Source organism: Otolemur garnettii, unplaced genomic scaffold (assembly GCF_000181295.1).
Source record: "Otolemur garnettii isolate 467f Iridium unplaced genomic scaffold, OtoGar3 scaffold00037, whole genome shotgun sequence".
Taxonomy (NCBI): Eukaryota; Metazoa; Chordata; class Mammalia; order Primates; family Galagidae; genus Otolemur; species Otolemur garnettii.
The window spans coordinates 1,499,413-1,523,632 of record NW_003852432.1 but is presented as its reverse complement, the minus strand read 5'-3'; the positions used below and the strand labels follow the sequence as shown (position 1 = coordinate 1,523,632).

Genomic DNA, 24,220 nt, shown 5'->3' with positions numbered 1-24,220 from the left:
AAGGATGGGCTGTTGTTTTATATCCATATCATTTTCTCTTGAATTTCATTTTAAATTGATCACTGTGTATTTTAGGCATATGTGGTGTCCTCTTAATGGCTTCTTGGATAAAATAGTTCAGTTAGGTAAGTAAATGAAATCGTCTGGATTATAGAGCATGACTCAGTTAAGTTCTCGTTAGGAACAATTTCTCTGCCCACCCTTTGTTAACCATGTATTCTGTCAATGTATAGTGTTTAACTTTTCCCAAGAGTTAAAATAAACCATGGAGAGCAGGATTTGGGGTAACAGCCCAAGACAAAGACAAAGGCTTTCTTTACTATCGGCCTTTTCCTTTGACTTATTTCTGGTTTTCCTTGGAAAACCTTGCTATAGTTTTCCTAGATGTTTGGGTTTTATTTTTTTAAAGAAAAGAGTGAGCACATGAATTACAACTACAAGGAAGTTTGGAACAATTAAATAGACCTTCTATCGTGTCTGAAGAAGAAGCTTCCTTGTGTTTGGTGTCATTTGCATATTTGCTTGTACTTTCTTCCCCATCTCTTTCTGGGTGGACTTCTGATACATACCTTAAACATCTAATTATTGTCCATCTTTCCACTGAAACCCTTTCTACTTACTCCTCTGGCCCCTTACCACTCATGAACTCTTAGGTTATAACCTAGGCACAGTATCAGGAGGGATAATACCTGCAATCACTGATTATTTTATAAAGGTTCTGGGAAAACGGGATAAAAATGAGCAAAATCTTTTCTTCATGTTTTCTTTATCTCTTATATCTTCTCCTCTATTGAAGAGTTTAACTTTACTGATGCTAAATTAAATAAAGAGATATTCTGAAGTCATTGGAAACACAAAAGGAAAAAGTGTAGCTTCTTATTAACATAATGTTCCTGGAATACTGCAAATAAAATTGGTAAATCAATTTATGTTTTAGAAGCACTGAGAAAATAACTGTGTAAAGAAATGATTTTTAAAATTTCTATATAGGGAGAAGAGTCTTTTATAACATGCATAATCACGATATATTTTTGTTGGAAATATTTTTTGCTGCAGTGCATTTTAAACAGTGTTACTTGATTTCTGTTTCAATTGATTGACATAATGGACAACTAAATGTTTGCTGAACATTATAGAAAATAGAGAACACAATGTGATGTAGTTTATCAAGTATGAACACGTGGCCAGTTAGAGACTTACATTATGTTCTTAGAAAATGATCTCAGGAAAAAAACTTCATTGCTCAAATGCACAATTTAGCTGTTTCCAGTGGATTAGGGTAGATTATCTTGTTAATACCTACCTGATCTGTCTATTCAAAATCCCTGTGGATAGGGTCCAATTATTTTATATTTAAATTCTGATTTTACAGGTTAAATAGAAGTTTTAGAAAAGACTGGAACAATTTAGAGTGCCATTTGGAGGTACCATGAGGGAGGGAGCAGTTGGTATGGTGATCAGGCATTAGCTTTGTCTTAAGACAATTGCAGCTCTTCTGGCTATTGATTTCTTCCCCACACCCCAAGTGGAGTGGTTGATTCTGGTGGAGGTGGAGGCAGCTCCGCCTCATCAGAGTCTGGTTCTCTTTGGCATTTCTAGTTTTCCAGAGTATGGGACATAGTTGCCTTCTGATTTCAGGGCTACATGGCTTTCTTGGTAATAATGGAATGTTGATTATTCATTTGATTGCATTGAGGATCTGTTGATTAATGTTGATGTTTTAATGTGTCACAAGTATTTCCTGTTAACTGACTGGAGATACAGGGAACTTTTGAAATTTGTTTCTTTGTTCCATTTCCTGCTCTCTCTGTTCTTCTTTTTCTTCCTCCCTAGATCACAATTTAGATTAAAACTTAAACAGTTTAGGCCTAGAAGACATAAGACATTTATATAACTATAGATTTATTATGTTTACTTTTTTTTAGGCAAAAACTTTATTTTTAATGTATTTTTAATTAAAGATTCTTATTTTCCCTTTTCACTGATATATAATGATTTGTACATATGTATAGGGCACATGTGATATTTTGCTACAGGTATAGAATGTGTAATGATCAAGTAACACTATTTAGGGTATCTATCACCTGGAGTACTTACTATTTCTATGTGTTGAGAACATTTCAAGTACTTTTTTCTAGATATCCTATAGAAGACTTTGTTTTAAACTTTATTCAAATTAATATGAGAGTACAATTTTTAGGTTACATTGTTCTCACTTCCAGGGTAAAGTTCCATTTGTAGAAGAGCCCCTCACCCAGAGGGCATGTTATACACCCTCACTGTGTGCACATTAGGTGAGATTCTGCCTCCTGTCCTCCCTCCTTCTGCCAAATGTCCTCCCCCTTGCCTTCCTCCCACTTCCTTCTACCCCTGAACTGGGTCACATTAGTGTTTTATTGTTCTTAGGAACATGTAATTGTTTATCTATTGATTTTGTATTAGTATGGAGTACGTTGGATATTTATTTTTACATTCTTGTGATACTTTACTAGGAAGAATGTATTTCAACTCCATCCAGGTAAATGTAAAAGATATAACATTTTGAAAATGAACTGTTAAAGGTTTCTTTTCCATTTTTAAGGTTTTCCACATTGTGCCAGTATCTGTGCATACTGACAAACACTAGGGGAGGGGAAGACAAGGAGAGTTAGATTCATCAGAACATTTTCCAAAGTGGTGATCTAACTTCTGTTTTCTTTCTGTGACCTGATTTAATGGAGACATTTCCACCTCAAAGGAATATCTCAAGAATGCATATAAGCTCACTATTAGACAAATGGGTGCTGCTTTGATGTTCTTATGCTCTTGGTTGAATGTGAATGTTACAACATGGCACATTTTTAAGAAATAACAGAGAAATGACCCATTTTACATAACATTTACAAGATGATGGGCATTTACAGCTAGAAGGAACATCATTTTTTTCATAGGGGAGGAAATTGAAGTCCAGAGAGAGTAAGTAATTTTATTCAACAAACATTAATTGAGCGTGTACCATGTGTCAGACTCAGTGCTAGGTGCTGGGGGCTACAGAGATGAAAAGGTTTGAGTGCCCATTGGAGGCAAACACGAAACATGTAGTTCCCAGATGATACATTTTGTAATTAGCAGATCAGCTAATAGAATGTTTTTAAATCATTCATGATGAATTCTTTCTATATTGATGTGACAGAAATGATCTCAACCGTCTGTTCTTTCCCCTGCCTTTTAACTTACTTGTTTAATAAAGATAATTTTCACATATTTTTAAAAATAAAATCATGTCTTCCCTAGATCTTTTTCTTAAAAGATTAGTATATACTAGCCATCTACATTTTGTCAACTATTCCACCCACTAAAATCTGACTGAAACTATCCCCTGCTGAAGCTATACCTCTTGTGAACAAAATCAGTCTTCCTATATTTGAAAGTTATGACTCTTGGTGGCACCTGTGGCTCAAGGAGTAGGGCGCCAGCCTCATATATTGGAGGTGGCGGGTTCTAAACCGTCCCCGGCCAAAAACTGGGAGGAATAAAAAAGTTATGACTCTTGTTGTCATACCTTCCTTCTTCAAATGCTCTTCTCCCTTGGATCGCTGGTGTGCTAATTCACCTGCTTCTTTTTCTTTTTCGGTTTTCCTTTTCCTATGGGTTTCAACTGCCCACTTCTTACTTTCCCAACAGGCCATACTTCTGCACTTATCTGTAGCAAGTGGTCTTCCATCTTTTTTTATGCTCTCATAGCACCTTGTATATATTTCTCAATCTTATAATCTTTTGGTTTATATGTCAAGCTTTTTTAACTTTTTCTCTCTTGAGAACCAGGGACAACTGCTCTAGTGACAAGCAGACAGATTTTTAAAAAATTAATTTTGCCCCAAATGACTTTAGGCAAATATGTGTGAAGGCTTCTTGGCTTCTTCCCCCAAGCTCCCCACCAGTTGGTCCCATTGTCTCACTCCTCCCTTCTATCGGTTCTGTGGTTGGGCCAGTATATTGTTGCCAAAAAACAGCCTGTGTGGCTCGGCGCCTGTGGCTCAAGCGGCTAAGGTGCCAGCCACATACACCTAAGGTGGCGGGTTCGAATCCCCAGCCCAGGCCCGCCAAACAACAATGATGGCTGCAACCAAAAAATGGCCAGGCGTTGTGGCGGGCGCCTGTAGTCTCAGCTACTTGGGAGGCTGAGGCAAGAGAAATCTCTTAAGCCCAGGAGTTGGAGGTTGCTGTGAGTGTGATGCCATGGCACTCTACCCAGGGGGATAGCTTGAGGCTCTGTCTCAAAAAAAAAAACAGCCTGTGGTGGTTCACTGTTAATGGTAGATTTATAATTCTATCAAATGTCTATCAGTATATTAATTAAATTAAGAAGCTTAAACATAACCCTTAGTTACACTGAAATCAATTGCAAGGCCTTTTTAAAAAATTCATAAATTATACATGCATAAATGTGAGCCTGGTCCTGTCTGATTAAATCTGAGTTCATAATTAGGGAACTCAGATTTAATCAGATAAATATAAATAATTGAAAATTTTTTATAGCTAAAATAAGGGAATTCTACACTTCACCCTATGATAGAGAGAATATGCTACATGACAGTATTGTTTCTATACCTAATTGTAACTTAAACATTACAGTCATCAGCGTGCTGGCAGCACCCTGATACCATATCAGTTTTTAAGGAAATCCACTGTATTGCAATATAGAAGACATATAGGTTTGTTTTCCCTAATGCCTAATCATTATCTTATTAAGTGGCCATGATAGTTCTTTTGGGCCTGTTAGCATGATGTTCATTTGCTGAGCTAGAATGTTTTTCTGTTGATTTTTCCATTTCATTTAGGTATTAACCTTTCATCCTTTGTTGAACACTTATACCTGATCAAAATTAAATGAATAAAACTAACACAAGGTAAGAAGAAGAGTGTCCTCAAAAGAAATAGTGACCAGAGGTTACCATGAAACTGTTCAGAAAGAAATATATAAAAATTCCGTAGTTAACCACCTCCTTAAGTTTACCTAATTTTGATAGATATGCACCATGTGTACTTATCAGTACAGTAGGCCTCATTCCTTATATTAACCACCTCTGTATGTAACCCAAGGTCAACCACCTCTGTTGATCTTGGGTGGTCAACTTACAGAATTTCTCCTATATCTGTGTGGTTTTTTTTCTTACAGCCTTTTATTTCTGATTAGTTCTGCTGTCAAACCTTATGATATGCCACTAGAAGTATAGAGGTGGTGATATGTGGTTCTGAATTTTTTGTTTGATTATGGTTCTGAATTTTTTGTTTGTTTATTTTTTCTTATCTTTTGGCCTTGGGTTGTGTTCAAATCTGTAAGATTTATTAGGTGAACACTCTGTAGCTAGGTGGCAAGCAAGATATTCAGGCTTCTCATTAGCAGTGGCCCTGGATAGTTTTGTCAAATTCAGCAGTATTTGTTAGGAGCTACCCAGGGCCTTTGTCATCTGGTAGCAAGGCGGAGCTTGGATTCCCGTGAGGAGGTCACCTTATGCACATCTCCCACAGTGAGGGGTAAAGAAGGATTGCAGGTGGAGGTGCTTTGTAGGGAATGCTGAGGCTGACTGTGTTTTCTCTATTCTTTATATATGGGAGTTCTGCTCTTCTAGGGCAAGGAGTTTAGTGCTTAGAAGTAAAACGACAGTTTTTTTCCTGCTCTAAGCTGTTGGAGAGGTATTCAGATTTTAGATGGTCTGTGATGGCATCCAGTGGCATATGGAAATGGGATCTTACTTGTTGCTCAGGCTTGTCTCTAACTCCTATCCTTAAGTAATCCTCCTGCCTTGCCCTCCGAAAGTGCTGGGATTACCTTTCTGTCAGTGGCATGCCTAAGGGTCTCTAATTTCTTTGATCCTCTATAATATTTGAGGACTCCAGACATGTGCAGTGGCTCACACCTGTAATCCTTGCACTCTGGATGGCTGAAGTAGGTAGATTGCTTGAGCTCAGGAGTTTGATGCCAGCTTGAGCAAGAGCGAGACCTTGTCTCTACTAAAAATAGAAAAAACTAGTTGGGCATGGTGGCATACACCTATAGTACCAGCTGCTTGGGAGGCTGAGGCAAGAAGATTGCTCAAGCCCAAGAGTTTGAGATTGCTGTGAGCTGTGATGATGCCATGGTACTCTATCCAGGGCGACACAGTGAGACTGGAAAACAAAAAAGTATTTGTGGACTCTGTCCAGTTGTTTTAAGGATTAAGTGAGCGTGGTAGTATCATAAAGGTATAAATCATAAAGGTCAGTAGTAAGATGCTTTTTAATAAAACTTCAGATAACTTCTAATCACCTGTGAGATGTAAGATGAATATATCCTGAATTGGGTCAGGTGTGACTTGAGAGAAGAGATTATATTTGATTAGATAATTTACAAAAGGCTTCCAGAGGCAGTGGGTGGCATTTAAGCATGACTTGCAGACCTTTTGGCATTTTAGTAAACAAAATCTTTCATACTGAGACTGTAGTCACATCCAGGCAGAAAAAGAATAACAAAAGAGGACTAGAAGATTCATTCATGGTGATGGTTCAGCCAGCAAACAGTTTGGAGTATAGTTGTTGAGAGCAGAACTGGGCTAACATGCTTGATTATGTCCATAAATAGTAACTAAGTAATCTCTTTTTGCAGTCAACCAAAGACTGGGATTCATATCTGAAAAGTCTCATATTAACGTGGAAATTGAATTTGATAGCATGCCTGATGCTTTTCCCAGATTAAAGGAAATCAGTGGAATATTATCTTGAATGCGCTTTACCTTTTTTTATTGTGGTAAAACACATACACAATTTAATATCATAACCATTTTTAAGTACAGTTAGAAGCATTTTGTACATTCACATTATTATGAAACATATCTACAGAACTTTTTCATTTTGTACAACTGAGACTTTATCTCCATTAAACAACAGTTTCTCTCCCCCTCTTCAGCCCTGAGTATGTATCCAGCTCCACTTTTTTTAAATGCTGCCTTAGGAGAAGTTTTTAGAGTTCATTTAGTCACATTGCATAATAAATTATGTGATAGCAAATCTGGGATTTTTTTTCATCTTGCTATAGTAAATGTTGGTATTTAGCCCCTCCTGTGTGTTAACCCTTACTTTATTTATATTCTGCTTTAGGCAATATAGTAATCACGCTGGCACATTTAAGCTAAATTTTAGTTTTCTATCTTTACCATGACTGCCATATATGAAGTAATGAATGTAGCCTTCCTGTGGTTGGGCTTTAAAACCACAAAATGATTCTGCTGTCCATAGAGTGTTCAACAACATACGAGCTAGAAAAAATTATAGGTTATATTATTCTCTTACCATGTAATTTTTATGTCTTGCAGGCTCTGTGGATTAGACACATACTGGCTTAAAAATCTCTGCTGTACATTATGTTATGAGTTGTTAAACCTTTTGAGCATTTTTTAATCACATATTTTAATTGTGGAAGCTCTTTATGTACATTTGTTCTGTTTTTATTGGGTCTTTTGTGCATACTTGGACAGTGTAAGTGGCCATGGTATGTGGGGGAAGGCTAAGTGGAGATGAAGGTGATATGGAATAGGTAATAGGGAATTTTCTCCATGGAGCGTTTGTTATCAATAGACACGGACTGCTACTATCTGATGGTCAGTTTTCTTTGTCTAATCATGTAGAGAGGATCCTTTTCACTACAGTGTGAAGATCCAGTCAGGAGACAGAAACCACACTAGGTATTTTAACAGAGAGAAGATAATATAAGAATTTATTAACCAGGTAAGGGAATACCAACCAGGTGAAAAGAGAATCCCAGCATGGAGGTAATAACTACAAGATATAACTTCTACTCCTAGGATTGCAGGAATAAAGACAAGAAAAATGTGAAAACTTAGAAATTTGGGAGTAGATTCCTTGAAACTGGAATGTAGACCTTTGTTCAGCTGATGCTTGGAGACTGGGGCTGGGGCTAGAACTCTGTGGTTCTCAGTGAGACCCTGACCTCCCCAGAGCACTACCAGTGATTGGTTCTGATATGTTTGAGGAAGTGTGATAAACCTGTTTCTGAGAGTGTTGAGAAAACTGCAAGCTGAACTCAACTGCTGCTACTAGAACAAACTGCCATTGTAGAGAGGATGAAGTAGTGCTCTGGAGAAGCTGGCAAGTATAGGAAAGAGTATACTTCTTCCTGTTCAGTCTTCTTCTAATCCCTTCCATTGGCAGAGCCTCACAGGGAACCAGCTGGAAAAGCAGAAGCGTGGTTTGCAGGTTCCCTCCTGTAGCATCACAAAGTAAAATTTAAAAAAGATCAGTTTCAAAACTGAATGACCATAGCTTTATAACTGGCACAACTACTGGGTCCACCTTTTTAAAGCTTGATGAACTTCCCAGGTGCTGGTGGCTTTGAATCAGTGTGCCCTGCATGTTGAAATCAATTGACTTTTCAGGTCTGTGGGGGGATTGTGGGTGGAACCAGGTGTGAGTGAAAAGCCACTGGGTAATCAGCTAGCTCTTGCTGCCATCACAGTCATGGGGGAGATGATAGAAACTAGTATGGGTTAAAGGTCAGAAGATCTTTGTTTGGTCTTTTGCTCTTGATATTGGGCATGTTATTTCTCTGGGCATCTAGCTTCTCAGGTTTCTGTGATGGAAAGCTAGTAATTCCAGCTTAATTTGTTATTGAGGGGATCAGAATTAACATGTCTAATCTGCCAAGCATAAAGCAGGCACTCGGAAAGTTAATGGTATTTATTTTGCTTTTTAATAAAGTATAGAAATTTAGAGAAGAGTCCACCCTTCCCTTTGTGCTAAGGGAATTAAGTTGGGAGGCCAGTAATAGGAAAGTCAGGGAGGATTTGGTTGTCACAACACAGTGGTGATAGGATTGTCATAAAAATATTGTTAAATAGGCACCATTTCAGTTCCTTTTATGGCTAGAAGAACAAGAGAATTCAGGGTGACATTACATAAAGCAAGAGGTAAAACTGTACTCTCACAGATCAAGGCACCAATCTCATGTCCTGTGTCATTCCTCACACAGTCAACATGATAACCATGGTTGCAGAGTGAGCAGCTCTCTATTCTCGTCCTCCCAGCGTCTACCCTCACCTGACCGTTCTTTGCACGTTTGTTACTTGCCTGTTTGTTCACTAGGTTCAAACAGTGGGGAGAAAAGAACCCCAACAAATGCCTGCATATGTTTATTTCAGACTGGGCAAAGGGGAAAGCCTTGTTCCCAGCCAACACCTCCACTGGCTTTGGGCTTGTTAAGATCCATTTATGCAGCAGGGTAAGGAATATTATGTGTATGTATAATGAAATTGCCAGATCAGCTGAAGGCTGAATCCAGCTGTCTGTGTTGTTCATAGTTCTTTTAAGTTCATTTGCCCATATTTCTCCATGGTAGTAGTGGGTGATAAATGTTGGAGCTTTCTGATTGATGTCAAGGAGACTGTACGGTAAAAGAAAGTCATCTTCATTCTATATGGTTAGACTAATACCTGTCCTGAAAAGGTACAGGCCTCATTTTATTAAATATTTACACACAGGCTGAGAGTACTTTGAATTTGGTGAATAAGATATATGGCACTAGACCTGGTAGCCTGATTTAGACCTTGGAGGGATGCAACTGGCAAAGCAGAAACCCGGTATCTAAAGGGAGACCTTTCTGCCATGCACTTACATAATTCAGTCTTGTTTTTTGAACTGCACGGCAATTTATTGCACAAATTTGACTGGAAATCTGGCTCAATTGAAGATTCCACTGGCACCAGTTAAATAATGGTGTCATATCCAGCATCATTTTCCCTTCTGTGTTCTTTCAGGAAGAAACTTTAATTATTATTAAAGTTTCTTCCTGAAACATAATAATTGTTGTGTTTTAATATGGTGAAGAAAGGAAAACATTCACAAAGAAGCATTTCTCTAGCAAAATGATATTATCCTCTGAATGGTCTCACCCATTCCTGTTGTCTGTTACAGAGAAAATTGGTTTCCTATTGTCAGAGATTTATATTCTTTTCCTCTTGCTCCTTTCCCCCTTTTTAGAACTGTGGGCGGGCTGGTGGCAAATCACTGTGCTGGATGGGGTTCATCTGGCCTGGAGCCTGTGCTTAAAGTAACGGGGTTGTCTCTATGGAGGGCATTGGCTCTCCATTTTTAGCCTGGGTATGAACAGTAAGAAATGTGAGAGAAGATTTCTCCATTACTAGAAAACATGATTTGGGGCCAACTGGTTAATTATGAGCTTCCAGTGAAAAGGAAAAGTATTGCCAGAAGGGCAGAGCCAGTTGTGATAAACTGGTCCCTGTTGCTGCCGTTTACCACACTGGTATTCATTACCTCCCAAACCTCCAGGCCTGCTTTTGTCTTTGAGTAGTTCTTTCTCTTCACTCCCTTTTCCCTACTGCTTTAAAATTCTGGTTTCGTATTTGTAGATTTTTTTAAAATGTCCATTGCAATGAAGGAATTTCCTCTTTTAACATTGACTCACGTTTCTGATTGCTCATCAGATCTATTAGCTAAGTGGAAAGAGGCTCTTCTGCAGAGACACTAGTTAAATTTTATTTCTTTTTCAGCTCTATTTGCTTATTTAAACAGCATGTGAATTGTACTTTTAATTCAGCAAAACTTCACGCCTATTAGTGTTGCTACGGATCTGTCTTTCTCGAAAACACGGCTCTACTATCTGTCACTACCCTTTCCTTCTTTTCTTCCATTTTAACCCCCAAATATACTGCAACATCAATTGCCCTGGCTCAAATTCATGAGTGTATTTTTAGAGAAAGCTAGTTTTTTTGATTCTGTTAGGAAATTACCCCTTAATATCATGTTTACTTCAGCGTTGAACTATCCTATCATACTTGAGATATTTTTAGTATATAGTTCATCTTTACTTGAACTCAGAAGGTATTATATGTGTTCTGTTAGGATTTCTGCTAAATACTTGCTAATGATAGATTGAGGGTGTGTTTTTGCAAAGTCTGTAAGTAAGAGAATTCATTCAAATTAGTTATAGAGAGAACAGAAAATTGCTTTAAAGTCTTAGTCTTAACCACATAAAAAGAGACCTTTCTGATTATTTGGATTATGTAAGTATGAATTTTCTCTAACATTACACACAGACTGCTTGGAGTATTGCTTTTTGGGGGGTGGGAGGGGACAGAGACTGACTATGTGGCCCTGGGTAGAGTGTTGTGACATCATCATAGCTAACAGCAACCTCAAATTCTTAGGCTCAAGCAATCCTCTTGCCTCAGCCTCCCGAGTAGCTGGGACTACAGTTGCCTGCCATGGACACCACCAGGCTAGTTCTTTCTCTTTTTTTGATGAAGTCAGGGTCTCCCTCTTGCTCAGGCTGGTCTTGAACTCCTGAGCTCAAGCAATTCACCTGCCTTAGCCTCCCAGAGTGCTAGAATTACAATGTGAGTCACCACACCCAGTCAAGATTTCTAGTCTTTATAACCTTTATTCATTAATGGATTTGTTTGTGTATAGCATAGAATCATATTTAGTAATAGTAACCACAAGATTGTAGAATACTTTGCATCTAACCTGTGCAATGTAACTGACATTCTTTCAGTGAATTTGCTAACAACGGTATGAAGCTGTAGTGATATTGTCCCCCTTTTTTAATTCACTAGGAGATTACTAGTTTTTTTATTCCCATAATTACAAGAGGTAAGTTTGAGTTGTTAAAAATCTTTGTGATAGACCTTTTTGTATTCTCCCTTTATTCTCTTCAGTATGTTAGCATTTACTAGGAATGTGGCACTGTGCTGGGTATTTACTAGGTACCATGAATATCTTTTTTCTTCTCTCATAGATCTTCCCTCATGTAGTCTGGGAGAGAAGATAAGACCTGTATGAAGTAATTAAATTATAGTAATACAAGGCAGAAAGTGATTAGTGTTGTAACTTTGGCTTATCTCTTTTTTCTGTCTCTTGACATTTTAGCTCTTGTTAACATTCATATTAGTTGTTGTGAAACTTAACTCAGCTAAGTAGCTTTGCTTCTTGGTAACAGTAAAAGTGCAGAATTGGTTTTCCCATGGAGTTATTTGGTGAAGTGTTCCTTTAGTGTGAACTTCAGAGTTGCCTTAATTTGTCCTAAAGTAGTTAACCCTTTGTCCTAATACAGTAAAACCTCCATAGTTGACCATCTCCCTGCATTGACTACCATTAACTTGACCTAATTTTCTTTTCTTTTCTTTTTCTTTGAGACTAAGCCTCAAGCTATCTCCCTGGGTAGAGTGCTGTGGCATCACAGCTCACAGCAACCTCCAACTCGTGGGCTCAAGCAAGTCTCCTGCCTCAGCCTCCCAAGTAGCTGGGACTACAGGCGCCCGCCACAACACCTGGCTATTTTTTGGTTGCAGCCATCATTGTTGTTTGGCAGGCCTGGGCTGGATTTGAACAGGCCACCTTAGGTGTATGTGGCTGGCACCTTAGCCACTTGAGCCATAGGCGCTGAGCCACTCGACCTAATTTTCATAGACTGGGCACACATTATGGTATCTGTGGTACATACATACCAGGATATGCATGCACATATCAGTACAGTAGACCTAGTTTCTTATGTTGACCACCTCCATATGTTGACCAGTTTGTTATAGTCTCTTAGGTAGTCAACTTACTGTATATTTTTCCATTTTCTGATTTTTTACAAAGTGTTTAGATAATTTGGCTTGACTTTCACTACAAAGTCATATATAAGGCCAAATGAGTCTTACATTGCTCATTCTTAAGAGGAAACTAAGGCAGGTAAACCAGGAGGAAGCTTGCTTGTGCCAGAATTAACTGTTAGAAGCCCATGTTTCTATGTAGATAAACAACAAGCTGCTCATTACTCTTCATCATTTGGTCCAATGAAATATTTGGAGGATGTTTGATTTCAAGGTCCAGAACAACCCTTTTAATCACCAACTTTAGGAGTCCTGAACCTGAGCTTTGTTCTCTTCGAGGATCTGATGCTCTCTTTATCTCATTATCCCAGGCTTCCTGGCTGAAGCCTCACTGTTCTTCTAGGAAAGATATCACAGACTTCATTCCCCCTTGAAGCAGATTTTATTTCCAAAGCATTTCATGGGTGGGAAAAACTTCTGTGCCCATTTACGTGTTGGAAGCTATACCTGTGCAGGGAAGGTAATGTCTTTTTTTATTTTCCGTTTTCTTCTGGTCTGGGAGCCACTTTGTGCTGGTTGTATAGCTTCTTGTGAGCCTTTGCCTCCATTATCATTTTATTCCAGTCTGTCTCCTGTTTTTGCAGAAGTATTTGTAGCTAAGTGAGCAGACCACATATGGCTTGCTGTGTGGATAATGGTTTGGGAGCCCTTAGAGCCTTTAAGCTTTTTATTCTTAAAAGTCTTGACAGGGATTTGGGGAGGGGGGGAAGACCTGATATTTGGCTTCTCTTACTGCCCGTCTCATACCTCTGTTCTCTCCGTCTTGTTCCCTCCCCCATTCTTACTGCATCTGAGCAAGTAAATGGCAAGTACTTCTGAAAATGCTCTTAGTTGGCTAACATAACTGAGCAGAAGTGCAGTCTCAGCACCAGCGGCAGTTTTGTTGTTGTTTTGTTTTTTCTTACAGGATGGTCTTGAAAATAGTACTTTAATTTTGAGATATATAAGTTCCTGTGCAATATTATCATATGCTGTGCACTGGAGGTAAAAGGTCACTGTCTTCAAGGACATGAGGTTGCCTATATTCATTTTGCTTCTTTCCCTCTTTTTTTTTTTTTGAGACAGAGTCTTACTGTGTCACCCTCGGTAGAGCGCTGTGACATCACAGCTCACAGCAACATCAGATTCTTGGGCCTAAGTGATTCTCTTGCCTCAGACTCCCAAGTAGCTGGGCCCACAGGTGCCCGCCACAAAGCCTGGCTATTTTTTGTTGCAGTTGTCATTGTTGTTTAGCTGGCCCAGGCTGGGTTCAAACCCGCCACCCTTGGTGTATGTGGCTGACACTGTAACCACTGTGCTAAGGGCGCCAAAAGTACTTCTTTCCCTATGAGTCTCCTCTTCTAATGGTAAGTTCCCAGTAGACATTTGCAACCAGGACTATTGCTTGGAATTGCCACTTCCTCTTCTTTTCTGGTGTATAGGTCCCTTCCAGACCAGTGTGTGCCTGTTTGGAGGTAGGCAGGAAAGGAGGAGAATAAGCCTACTCCTGTTTCTCCTTGGCATGGCCAGGCTGGTTTGCTTTCTTAAATTCTCAGATCACATGTCTAATTTCCTGGTTGTTGGAGCTAAAGACTGTTTGGAAATCTTGTTTTGCCACTGTTACTAGAATGTTTCCAGTTGTCTTATCTTTAGAGAAGTTAGAATATTGAATTCCTCAGTTGTTACTGATAACCTCCCTACTTATTTAATTATTATTGAATCTTTTTTTTTTTTTTTTTTTTTTAAAGACAAGAGTCTTGCTTTGTTGCCACAGGTAGAGTGCAGTGGTGTCCCATAGTTCACTGCAACCTCAAACTCATGGGCTCAAGTGATCCTCTTGCCTCAGCCTCTTGAGTAGCTGGGACTATCTATGGGCACACACCAACATGCCCAACTAAATTTTCCATTTTTCGTAGAGATGGGGTTTACTTTGCTCATGCTGGTTTCAAACTCCTGACCTCAATGAATCCTCTTGCCATGGCTTCCCAAAGTGCTAGCAATTACAGGTTTGTGCTCAGCCTATTAAATCATTGTGGCATTCATTAAGCTTCCCAGTAAGGTTTTCTGGCTTTTTAAGACTGCTGACTTTTCTTTTCTTTTATTGCCATTAATTTAAAAGTCATGGGGCCAGATGTTCAACATATATACATATCTGTATATATATGTATATATATGTGTGTGCGCGTGTGTATATATACATATATGTTTAAATATATATTTAGATTTAAATGTGTGTATATATACACACACACACACACACATATATATATATAGTCTCAGGTGATTCTTAAGCATACTAAAATCTGACAACTGCTGACAGGTGGTGATTACCTTTGGCAGTAACAAACCTAGAGAGTACGGTGTCTGTCCTACAAGTGATGAGTCTCTGGGAGAGCTGGGATTTTGCATTACTAGTTATGTGACGTCAGGCAAATGATGTCAACTTTAATAAACTTGAAGTAAAAGGGGGATCCTGATCCTTACTGGGTAGGATTGCTGTCAGCATTAAGCTTATTTGATAGAGTTGTTATCGCTAGCTATTATTACACTGTAAATTCTACTGCTTTTTAAACATGCTAATAGATCCTTAAACATGGGATCAGCGGGATCAAATAGGTTTGTCAGAAAAATAGAGAAATTTTCATTGCTTTTACAGCAATGAAGCACTTAAGTTAGTCTTGCATAATCACCCCGTTCTAATCCCACATCTGTAAATTTTAAGTAGCTTTAGTGTTTTGATTTAAATTTTTATTGTTCATCATTTCTTCTTTGCTCCCTGGAATATATACTAAATGTATGCATTGTTGTGAATTTGGCACTTACCTAGATGATTTCTCTGTAATATATTCTGAGTATTAAGAGTTATTTTGAGTGGAGAGAATGAAATAGAGCTGGTTGGGAAATAAAACTTCTTTTTCTTTGAAACACCTCCTGAGGAGGTATTTGGATATGTGAGGCTTCTGGACATGGCCTTTTAGGTCTCTTAGGAAGATAAAAGATATCTTTTATTGGCCAGGATGATTATAATCTTAAACTTTCCCTCAGCTGCTTACCTTTTATAAAAATGTGCTACTGTATGTGTTAAGGACTGTAAAACAATGACTATCCCTGTATATTCTGTCTCTTGGCTGCCAAGGGAATTGAAAGGTCCTTAATTGTAAATATGCCCAGGGCATGTGGTAATGTTCCTATTTAAGTCTATAATTGAAATGGAAATTGCAGCCTTTGTTTATTAAAATGGCATGTGTGGCAGGGCAACTGGGACTGGTCCATTATTTACTGTTTGAAATTTTATTCATTTTAATCTGATCATGTCTGTAGTTCTTATTTTAATTCAACAGTTTTAAGATCACCATGGAGTATAATTCCGCTTGGCTACATTAATTAATATTTATAGTTTGAGTCTTCTCTTAAAAGTAAAAATCAAACTTGTGGTTAACCCTGTTTATTTAATAGCATGTTTGTAGTTAAATTATTCTGTCTGCCTCACAAAAGGATATGTCTATGAAAGATAATTATTTTTTTGAGGACAAAATGTAATTTAGTGCATTTCTTGTTAGGAAATGGATAGTTATTCTGTTAAAGAGAGGAATGAAAGTGTTAGACATTGTGAGAAATAAGGAAAAGGTGATCAAACAAGGTTTGGAGATCTTTTTTTTCTCCTGAACATTTTTGGCTTTAAAAAAAAATTCCAAGTATATAGAATAATTTAACAAACATCTGGGTTCCTTTTTTAGCCTTTATTTTATCCTCTATTTGCATTAGATTGCTTTTTTTCTTTTTAACATTAAATGTTAAAGGTACAGTTAAAAGTTTCTCTGTATTTATCCTCAAACCTATTTCTGTCCTCCTTTCTTTTTCTCTCCCTGCCCATCCACATCACTAATCTTGTTTTTCATTTCTGTGCCTGTTTATTATACTTTTGCTGCTTGCTTAGCTCTGTGAATATTACACTATTGTTCATGTCTGGTTTTAGTTAGAGTGCTTTTATATGGAGTTTTACTGTATCTTTTTCTAAATTTATTCACTTGTCAGGTTATGTATTCTGTTGTATGACTAACCATACCTAGTGTTAACATGAACACTGTTATACTTATCTTGCACAGGGTAAAAATGTTCTAGGATATGTACCTATCTTTAAATAGCATTTCCTAGTTAGAAGTATGCATGTCTTCAACTTTAACCAAATAGTGCCACATGGCCCCATGTAAAAATCCCAAGTAATTAAGCCATTTTATATTCCCAGGCTCAGTTAAAGGGCATTCCTCGTCCCAACATTCTTACCTTTAAATTTTTGGCAATATGATGTATTGTAGCATCTCGGTTTATATTTCTCTGATTATTATCAAAATTATACATTTTTCGTATACTTATCATCTAATTAGAACACTTTAGTAAAATGCCTGTTTATACCTTTTGTCAATTCTTTTGTTTATTATTGATTTGTTAGAGTTATTTACTAAGTAAATCAAATTAATCGAAAGAGAATTTCCATTGTTCTTTTTTTTTTTTACTACTATGTTTATCTATCTATCCATCCATCTAACAGAATCTACATCCGTATACCTACAGATGATGAACTATAGGTGCCTCTATGGAAAGCCATTCTTTCCGTGGCATGGACATGTCTTCTACATTATCATTTATTTGCTCACCACTGGACCATTGCCTGAAATCAAAACCAAAAAATTTTCTTTTCACTCTGTTCCTCCCCTGCCAGTCAATCTGTTAATCCACATAATCTCCTTGTACTTCTTTGTAGCACAATTTTTGAAAGGACTATATATAGGGGGTGGGCATGGTGGCTCAGGCCTGTTATCCTAGCACTCTTGGAGGCTGAGCACATGGATTGCCTAAGCTCAGAAGTGTGAGAACAGCTTGACCAAGAGTGAGAGCCTGTCTCTACTAAAAATAAAAAAAACTAGCTTGGCATTGTGGTGGGCCCTTTGTAATCCCAGCTACTTGGGGGGCTGAAGTAAGAGGATTACCTGAGCGCAAGAATTTGAGATTGCTGTGAGCTATGATGCTGATATGGCACTCTATAGAGGGTGACAGAATGAAACTGTGTCTCCAAAATAAAAAAGAAAGGACTGTATATACAGTTGACTCCTTAACAACCTGGGGATTGGAGCACTGATATACATCTTTTGATTCCCCACAAACATGACTGCTCATAGCCTGTTACTGACCAGAAGAGGTACTAAGTGGCAGAGGCAGGAAAGAAATCTGAGTGTGACTGGATCCACACAGTTCCAACCCATATAGTTCAAGGGCCAACTGTGCTTGCTTCCTTCTTACCTCTAATGCTCTGCCCAAACTATTGACGCCTCCCCCCCCACCACAAACACACTTAGCACAGCCGCCCCCCTCCCCACAAACACTTAGCTAGATCCCAAGTGCAAATCTTAGTTCCCATTTTGCTTATTTTAGGGCATTTGACACAGTTGATCATTATTCCTTGTCAATCCACTTTCTTTCTTGGCTTCCAAGACTCAAAAACTCTGATAGTTTCCTCCTGCCCTGCTTCCTAGTTGCTCCTTCCAGTCTCCTTTTGCAGATTAGTTGCATTTTTTTTTTTTAATAGAGTCTCACTTTATCGCCCTCAGTAGAGTGCCATGGCATCACACAGCTCACAGCAACCTCCAACTCCTGGGCTTAGGCAATTCTCCTGCCTCAGCCTCCCAAGTAGCTAGGACTACAGGCGCCTGCCACAACGCCCAGCTTTTTTTTTTTTTTTTTTTCTTTTTTGCAGTTTGGCCCGGGCTGGGTTTGAACTCACCACCCTTGGTATTTGGGGCCAGCACCATACCAGTTGAGCCGGGCGCTGCCCCGATTAGTTGCTTTCTAATGTTAGAAGGTACCACATATATGCCTACAACTCCTAAGAGTATTTCACCAGTGCAAACCGGTGAAACTCACCACCCTTGGTATAACCGGTGAACTCACCACCCTTGGTATATGGGGCCAGCACCATACCAGTTGAGCCACAGGCGCTGCCCCGATTAGTTGCTTTCTAATGTTAGAAGGTACCACATATATGCCTACAACTCCTAAGAGTATTTCACCAGTGCAAACCAAACTCCACATTTGTATAAACAACTGCCCACTCACCATCTCTGTTTGGTTATCTAACAGCTGAAGTTTAGCAGGTCCTGAACTGCTAAACTCTTCATCCTACTACACTCTCTCCAGTCTTGTCTCCTTGTCCCCATCTCATCTTATGATCCCACTCTTTCCCTCATTTTGCTTAGATATAAAGGTCATTCCTCCTTTTCTTTCACACTTCACCTTACACCTATTTTCAGAATATTTCTGAAGCTGCTACCACCTTGGTGTAATCTACGGTCATTTCCTGCTTACTGCTATATCATAATCTTTTAATTTGTCTTCCTTGCCCCACTCTTTTCTTGGTGCAGTTTCTGTTTTCAATATAAAAGCCAAAGTTATTCTTTCAAATGTTAAGTCAGATCTGTGTCTTCATTTCTTACCACCCCCCTCCTGATCTCTAGGCACAGTGGTATCTTTGGATTTTTCCCCAGGCATACTCCTAATTTGCATTGGCTATTCTCTTTGCCTTTCTTCAGATGACTAGACATCCCAGACCTCTTTTGAGTCTTTGATAAAATGTAATCTTAGTAAAACGATATACCCCTGTTTCTTCTCCTCCTGCTCTACTTTTTCTATCTCTATTTCATGTAACACCTACCAACAGTCTGTGCTTTGACCTTTCACTATATCTTTTCAGTAAAGAACTTTTTAAATTTTAGCAGAGCCACAGTTATCAATCTTTGTTTCATACTGTGTATCTGTTCGGCCTTGTTTAACAAATCCTGCACTATGCCAAGGTCACTTAAGTTTTATGCGTACAGTTTTTAAGAATAGGCTAGGTAGGTAAAACTAGGCTTAAAAAAGAGTCGAGAATAGACATTTGATTAGAACTCCCTTTCATTCCCTCCTAATGAACATCGCTGAGATTGTCCAGTTTGACAACCAGCCAAAGTGTCTTCCTGTAGAAATGCCAGCCATGTCTTAGATGCTGAGATTGGGCCTCCCTCCCAAGCCTGTGAGAGGTACAGATGATGGACGTTATCTCTTCTGTCTCTAATGTGAGTCATTGCAGGGCCTACATGCAGTGTCATTTCTCAGAATGAATAGTGATTACAACGCATAGCAGTTTGTATATTATCCACCCACCAGATAAAGCAAGCATTTTTTTCTATTTTTATTGTTTTTTAAAAATTTCCATGTAAATTAGAATCTAAACTAGACAGTTCTTTTTAAGCAGGCAAGATTCCGCTAAAGTCCTGTTTTCTCAGACTACATTCCATTCCTCAATTGCCTTTTAGAGATTTCAAAGGCTTTTATGTACCTGGTAATTTGGAGGAATTGCTTTTATTTTGTGGTTTCTTGGGGACTTCTAATATCTCTCTTGTAAGATGTTTGCAGATGTCAATACCTACGAGCTCTGAAGGGTTAGAGTAACAAGCTCATTCTGTTTTCACTTGTGATATCTTGTTTTCTGCTTGTGCTATTATTTCTTTCCTAGCTTCATGAGAGACGTATAATCAGACTCTGAAGTTGTCCTGTTTTTTTATTGGGGCATTTATTGGTACACTTTTTATTCTCTTTCATTCTTTCGAGGGTATTTTGGATTGGCCCAGTCCTATGGAGTGTCTTAAAAGCCGGATTCTTACTTAGAGTATTATTCTTAATTAGAATACCTCATCCCCATTATCTTCATTTGAAGGCTTGTTTGTACTGGTTCTGTAGCAAATCATGAAGCTATGTAAGGTCCAGTCTTCTTTCGTTCAATTCATTTTTGAAAATGTTCACTTAGGCTTTTATAATTACACAACTACTCTCTGTAAATAGATTGTACTCTTTTTCTTGGTGAGTATGAATACACTGGCACTTCTTTATTCCTGAGGGCTGATTCTGATAACCATTGATTTTTGTCTTTATTAAAAATCCTGTTTGTTGGCTGGTGCGGTGGCTCCCGTCTATAATCCCAGCACTCTGGGAGGCCAAGGCAAGTGGACTGCTTGAACTCAGGAGTTTAAGACCAGCCTGAGCAAGAGTGAGACCCTGTCTCTACTAAAAATGAAAGACTGAGACAAGAGGATCACTTGAGCCCAAGAGTTTGAGGGAGCTGTGAGCTATGATGCCACGACACTCTACCAAAAGTGACAACGTTAGTCTCTGTCTCCAAAAAAAACCCCAAAACAACAACAACCAAAAAAAAACAAAACTGACACCTAGCATCTTCATTCTTCTGGTATCAAGTGTCACCACTATTTTATGGCTTTATATACTATATATGGCTTCTAAATAAATCCCAAAATTGGCCGGGCGTGGTGGCTCATGCCTATTGTCCCAGCGCTGTGGGAGTGCGAGACAGGTGGATCCCCAGAGCTCAGCCGAGTTTGAGACCAGCGGAAGACCACCACGAGGCACAGTGAGCCAGAGTGAGACCCCGTCTCTACAACAACAACAACAAAAACAGCCGGATCTTGTGATCCCAGCTACATGGGGGGCAAGAGAACACTACAGGAGGAAGAAGTAAAAAAAAAAAAAAAGCTTCAAACTAAGATAAAGTGAAAGCCACCAGAAACTGAAAGCAAAAATTTAAAAAAAAAATTAAAAATAAATAAATCCCAAAATTGTGACCTCTTTTCAGATGGCTTCCAGGATGTTTATAAAATATCCATTATCCTATATATCTGCCCCAGGCAACTTTTGTGTATCACATTTTTGTTGTTATTTTCTATAAGAAAGCCTTGACATTATTTTGTTCCTTTAAGAATATCATGTTTTGGGTCATATCCCATGTTATCATGACATCCTGGGACCTTGATCAGAGCTCAGCCATCCCAGTTCTTTTTGTTCGAGTATATCGATTCCCACACATCACCAGAGAGGAGGTGCCTTAACTTCCTAGCAGAACACTGGGAATAATGGTGACAGTGACCTTTTTTGATTGTATGTTTTAATCAGGAACTTTTTGTTTTTGTTTTGAGACAGTCTTACTTTGTCGCCTTTGGTAGAGTGCTGTTGCCTCATAGCTCACAGCAACCTCAAACTCTTGGGCTCAATTAATTCTCTTGCCTCCTCCTCCCAAATAGCTGGGACTACAGGCACCCACCACAATGCCTGGCTATTTTTAGAGACGAGCCTGGCTCAGGCTTCTCTCAAACCTATGAGCTCAGACAGTCTACTTGCCTTGGCTGCCCAGAGTGCTAGGATTACAGGTGTGAGCCACACCCTGCCCTAGAAGTTTTTGTTGAATAAGGAATGTGTAGCTCAAGTTTCCTAGCAACCAACAGAGCTATCTACATTCTAATAAAAGATTTTCTTGGTAATAATTGATGAATTAAAATGTTTATATGATGTGTTCAGGACACTGAGGCTTAGTGTGCATCTAGAAGGAAACATCTATTTTGATCCCCTTAACCTATATAAGGCCCTGACCTTAGGTTGTTAAAATGGGCCATTAAAATGATGCAAGTTCTTTAATTGATAGTAGTTCGCTATTTAAGAAAAAAAATATTTTTATCTTCTTTGAGTACAAAGTAGATTACATAGAGGTGTCTGGTTTTGTCAGGTGTGTCATAGATGGCTAAGGTTTGACCTGGGGATAACCAGAGAGGAAGGGCGATGTGTGGTACACATCTAGGTTAGGAGTTAGTCCTTGGTTTTCTCCTTCTTTTCTTTGCTTTTTCCAAATATTATCTGGAAATAACAGATATCTGGAAGTCTGTACATGCAGTTCTGTTCAGCCAGTATACTTTATCTTTGTGTATCATCCTGCCTGTTTCCTTTGTAGCTACTTTAGCTGTAATTAAATATACCCTCTAAGGGAGGTACTGTGTTCTGGAGAGTTGAAAGCAGAGTCTCTGTTGTTTTGGAACTTATAGGCTAGTGAGACAAAGGCATTAAAGTATTTATACCACTTGGTCTAGCCAAGATCACATGTTTTTTATTCACACCTTCCACTCCTCCTTGTGCCCCCCAAACTATGACTTGCTATGCATGTTATTATGACTCATTATTGATTCTTACTCTTTTATCCCCTCTTTTTATTTCATTGTCAGTTCTTATTAAATCTTTTTTTTCAAATCGTTCTTATATCTCTCAGATTCCTATCCCTTCCCACTCATGTCACCTCTATCTTAGACTCTTCTGCATCTTCTCAAAATGACATTATTTAGAATCATCACCTCATTTCAAGTGGAGGAGGAGTCTGGGGCCATGATATAATAAAGTAATTGTGTGTATTTGTTTATTGACATACTATTTCTTCCCCTCTCCTTCTGCTTGTTCTGTTTTTTTTTTTAACTCTAATTATTTTCCTAGTTCTTTCCTATCCTTCAAGCTCATATTAAATCTTACCTTGTCATTGAAATATTTCCTGATTACTTCTTTCGTTCCACTTCCCTGAACTCTTACATTTAGTCCTTACTCTGTATCACATAATTTAGCACTTAATTGAACCTGCTTTCTGGTGCGTCTTCACATCTGTACAATTTCTTTTATTACTATGTTAAGTTTCAAGATTTTTGAGTATCAATTTATGTGTTTATTTATGGAATACTTTGTATAGAGCCAGTAGTTGGTAGGTGCTCATTAATAAGGCTTTTGGAGTAGTGGAATGAGATTTAAAGAGTATCTCTGAATATTTGAAGAGTCCTAATACACGGTGAGCTGCTCTTATCCTATATCACAGTTTATGTAGTTGTTTGCCTGTTGATGAACATTTGTTTCCTGTTTACATAATTACAGGCATTTCATTTCTTATTTTTGATGCTGCCATGTGGAAAAGATAATTCTAGTCCTAATAAAGCATTTCAAACAAATATTCATTAATCTTTTATTCTATGTCTCACACTCACTTAATATTTGTGATACTAGGAGATAGCCGATTTCAGAGACATTCCAGTATCTTGTGCTTTTGGCAGTGTTCATTTGTTTTTATTTTGTTTTTTCATTCCTTATATGGTATTTTGTTTTTAGGACAAGAACAAAAAATTGCGTCCCTTGTATGACATTCCCTACATGTTTGAGGCCCGGGAATTTCTTCGAAAAAAGCTTATTGGGAAGAAGGTAAGTGATGACACAACATATTTGCAAATCGTTGTGGTAATCCTTTGGAGATGATTATTTTAAGCTGGGCCCTTTTATATCACATGATATAAAAACCTCTCCCATCAAGTCAAGTGGAATTAACTTTGATATGAAGAGAGGTATATCTGTGTGTCAGGAAGTCTACCCTTTGGGAAAGGTTTTAAATTGGGACCCTGGGGCGGCGCCTGTGGCTCAAGAAGTAGGGCGCCAGCCCCATATGCCGAGGGTGGCCAGTTCAAACCCAGCCCCGGCCAAAAACCTGCAAAAAAAAATAAATTGGGACCCTGCCCACAGTTTGCCAACACTCTGATGACAGAGTCAGGCTTAGTTCCAGTTTCAGTAATTGCATATTGTCCTGAGTTTCATTCACTTGGCTCTGTTGTTCTCTCCAGTTACCTTCATTAAAAGTCTGGGGATGGCTCGGTGCCTGTGGCTCAAGCGGCTAAGGCGCCAGCCATATACACCTAAGGTGG

General features: G+C 38.6%; 1 protein-coding gene across 1 annotated transcript in view; it reads left to right on the top strand.

The window, feature by feature from the left end:
- Window positions 1–24,220, top strand: part of SND1 (staphylococcal nuclease and tudor domain containing 1) — a 458,234-nt gene that overhangs the window by 147,490 nt on the left and 286,524 nt on the right. Inside the window, exon 11 of the mRNA XM_012805151.2 lies at window positions 23,637–23,726. Within this exon, the coding sequence (XP_012660605.1) occupies window positions 23,637–23,726 (90 nt within the window). The remainder of the gene's footprint in view (window positions 1–23,636; window positions 23,727–24,220) is intronic.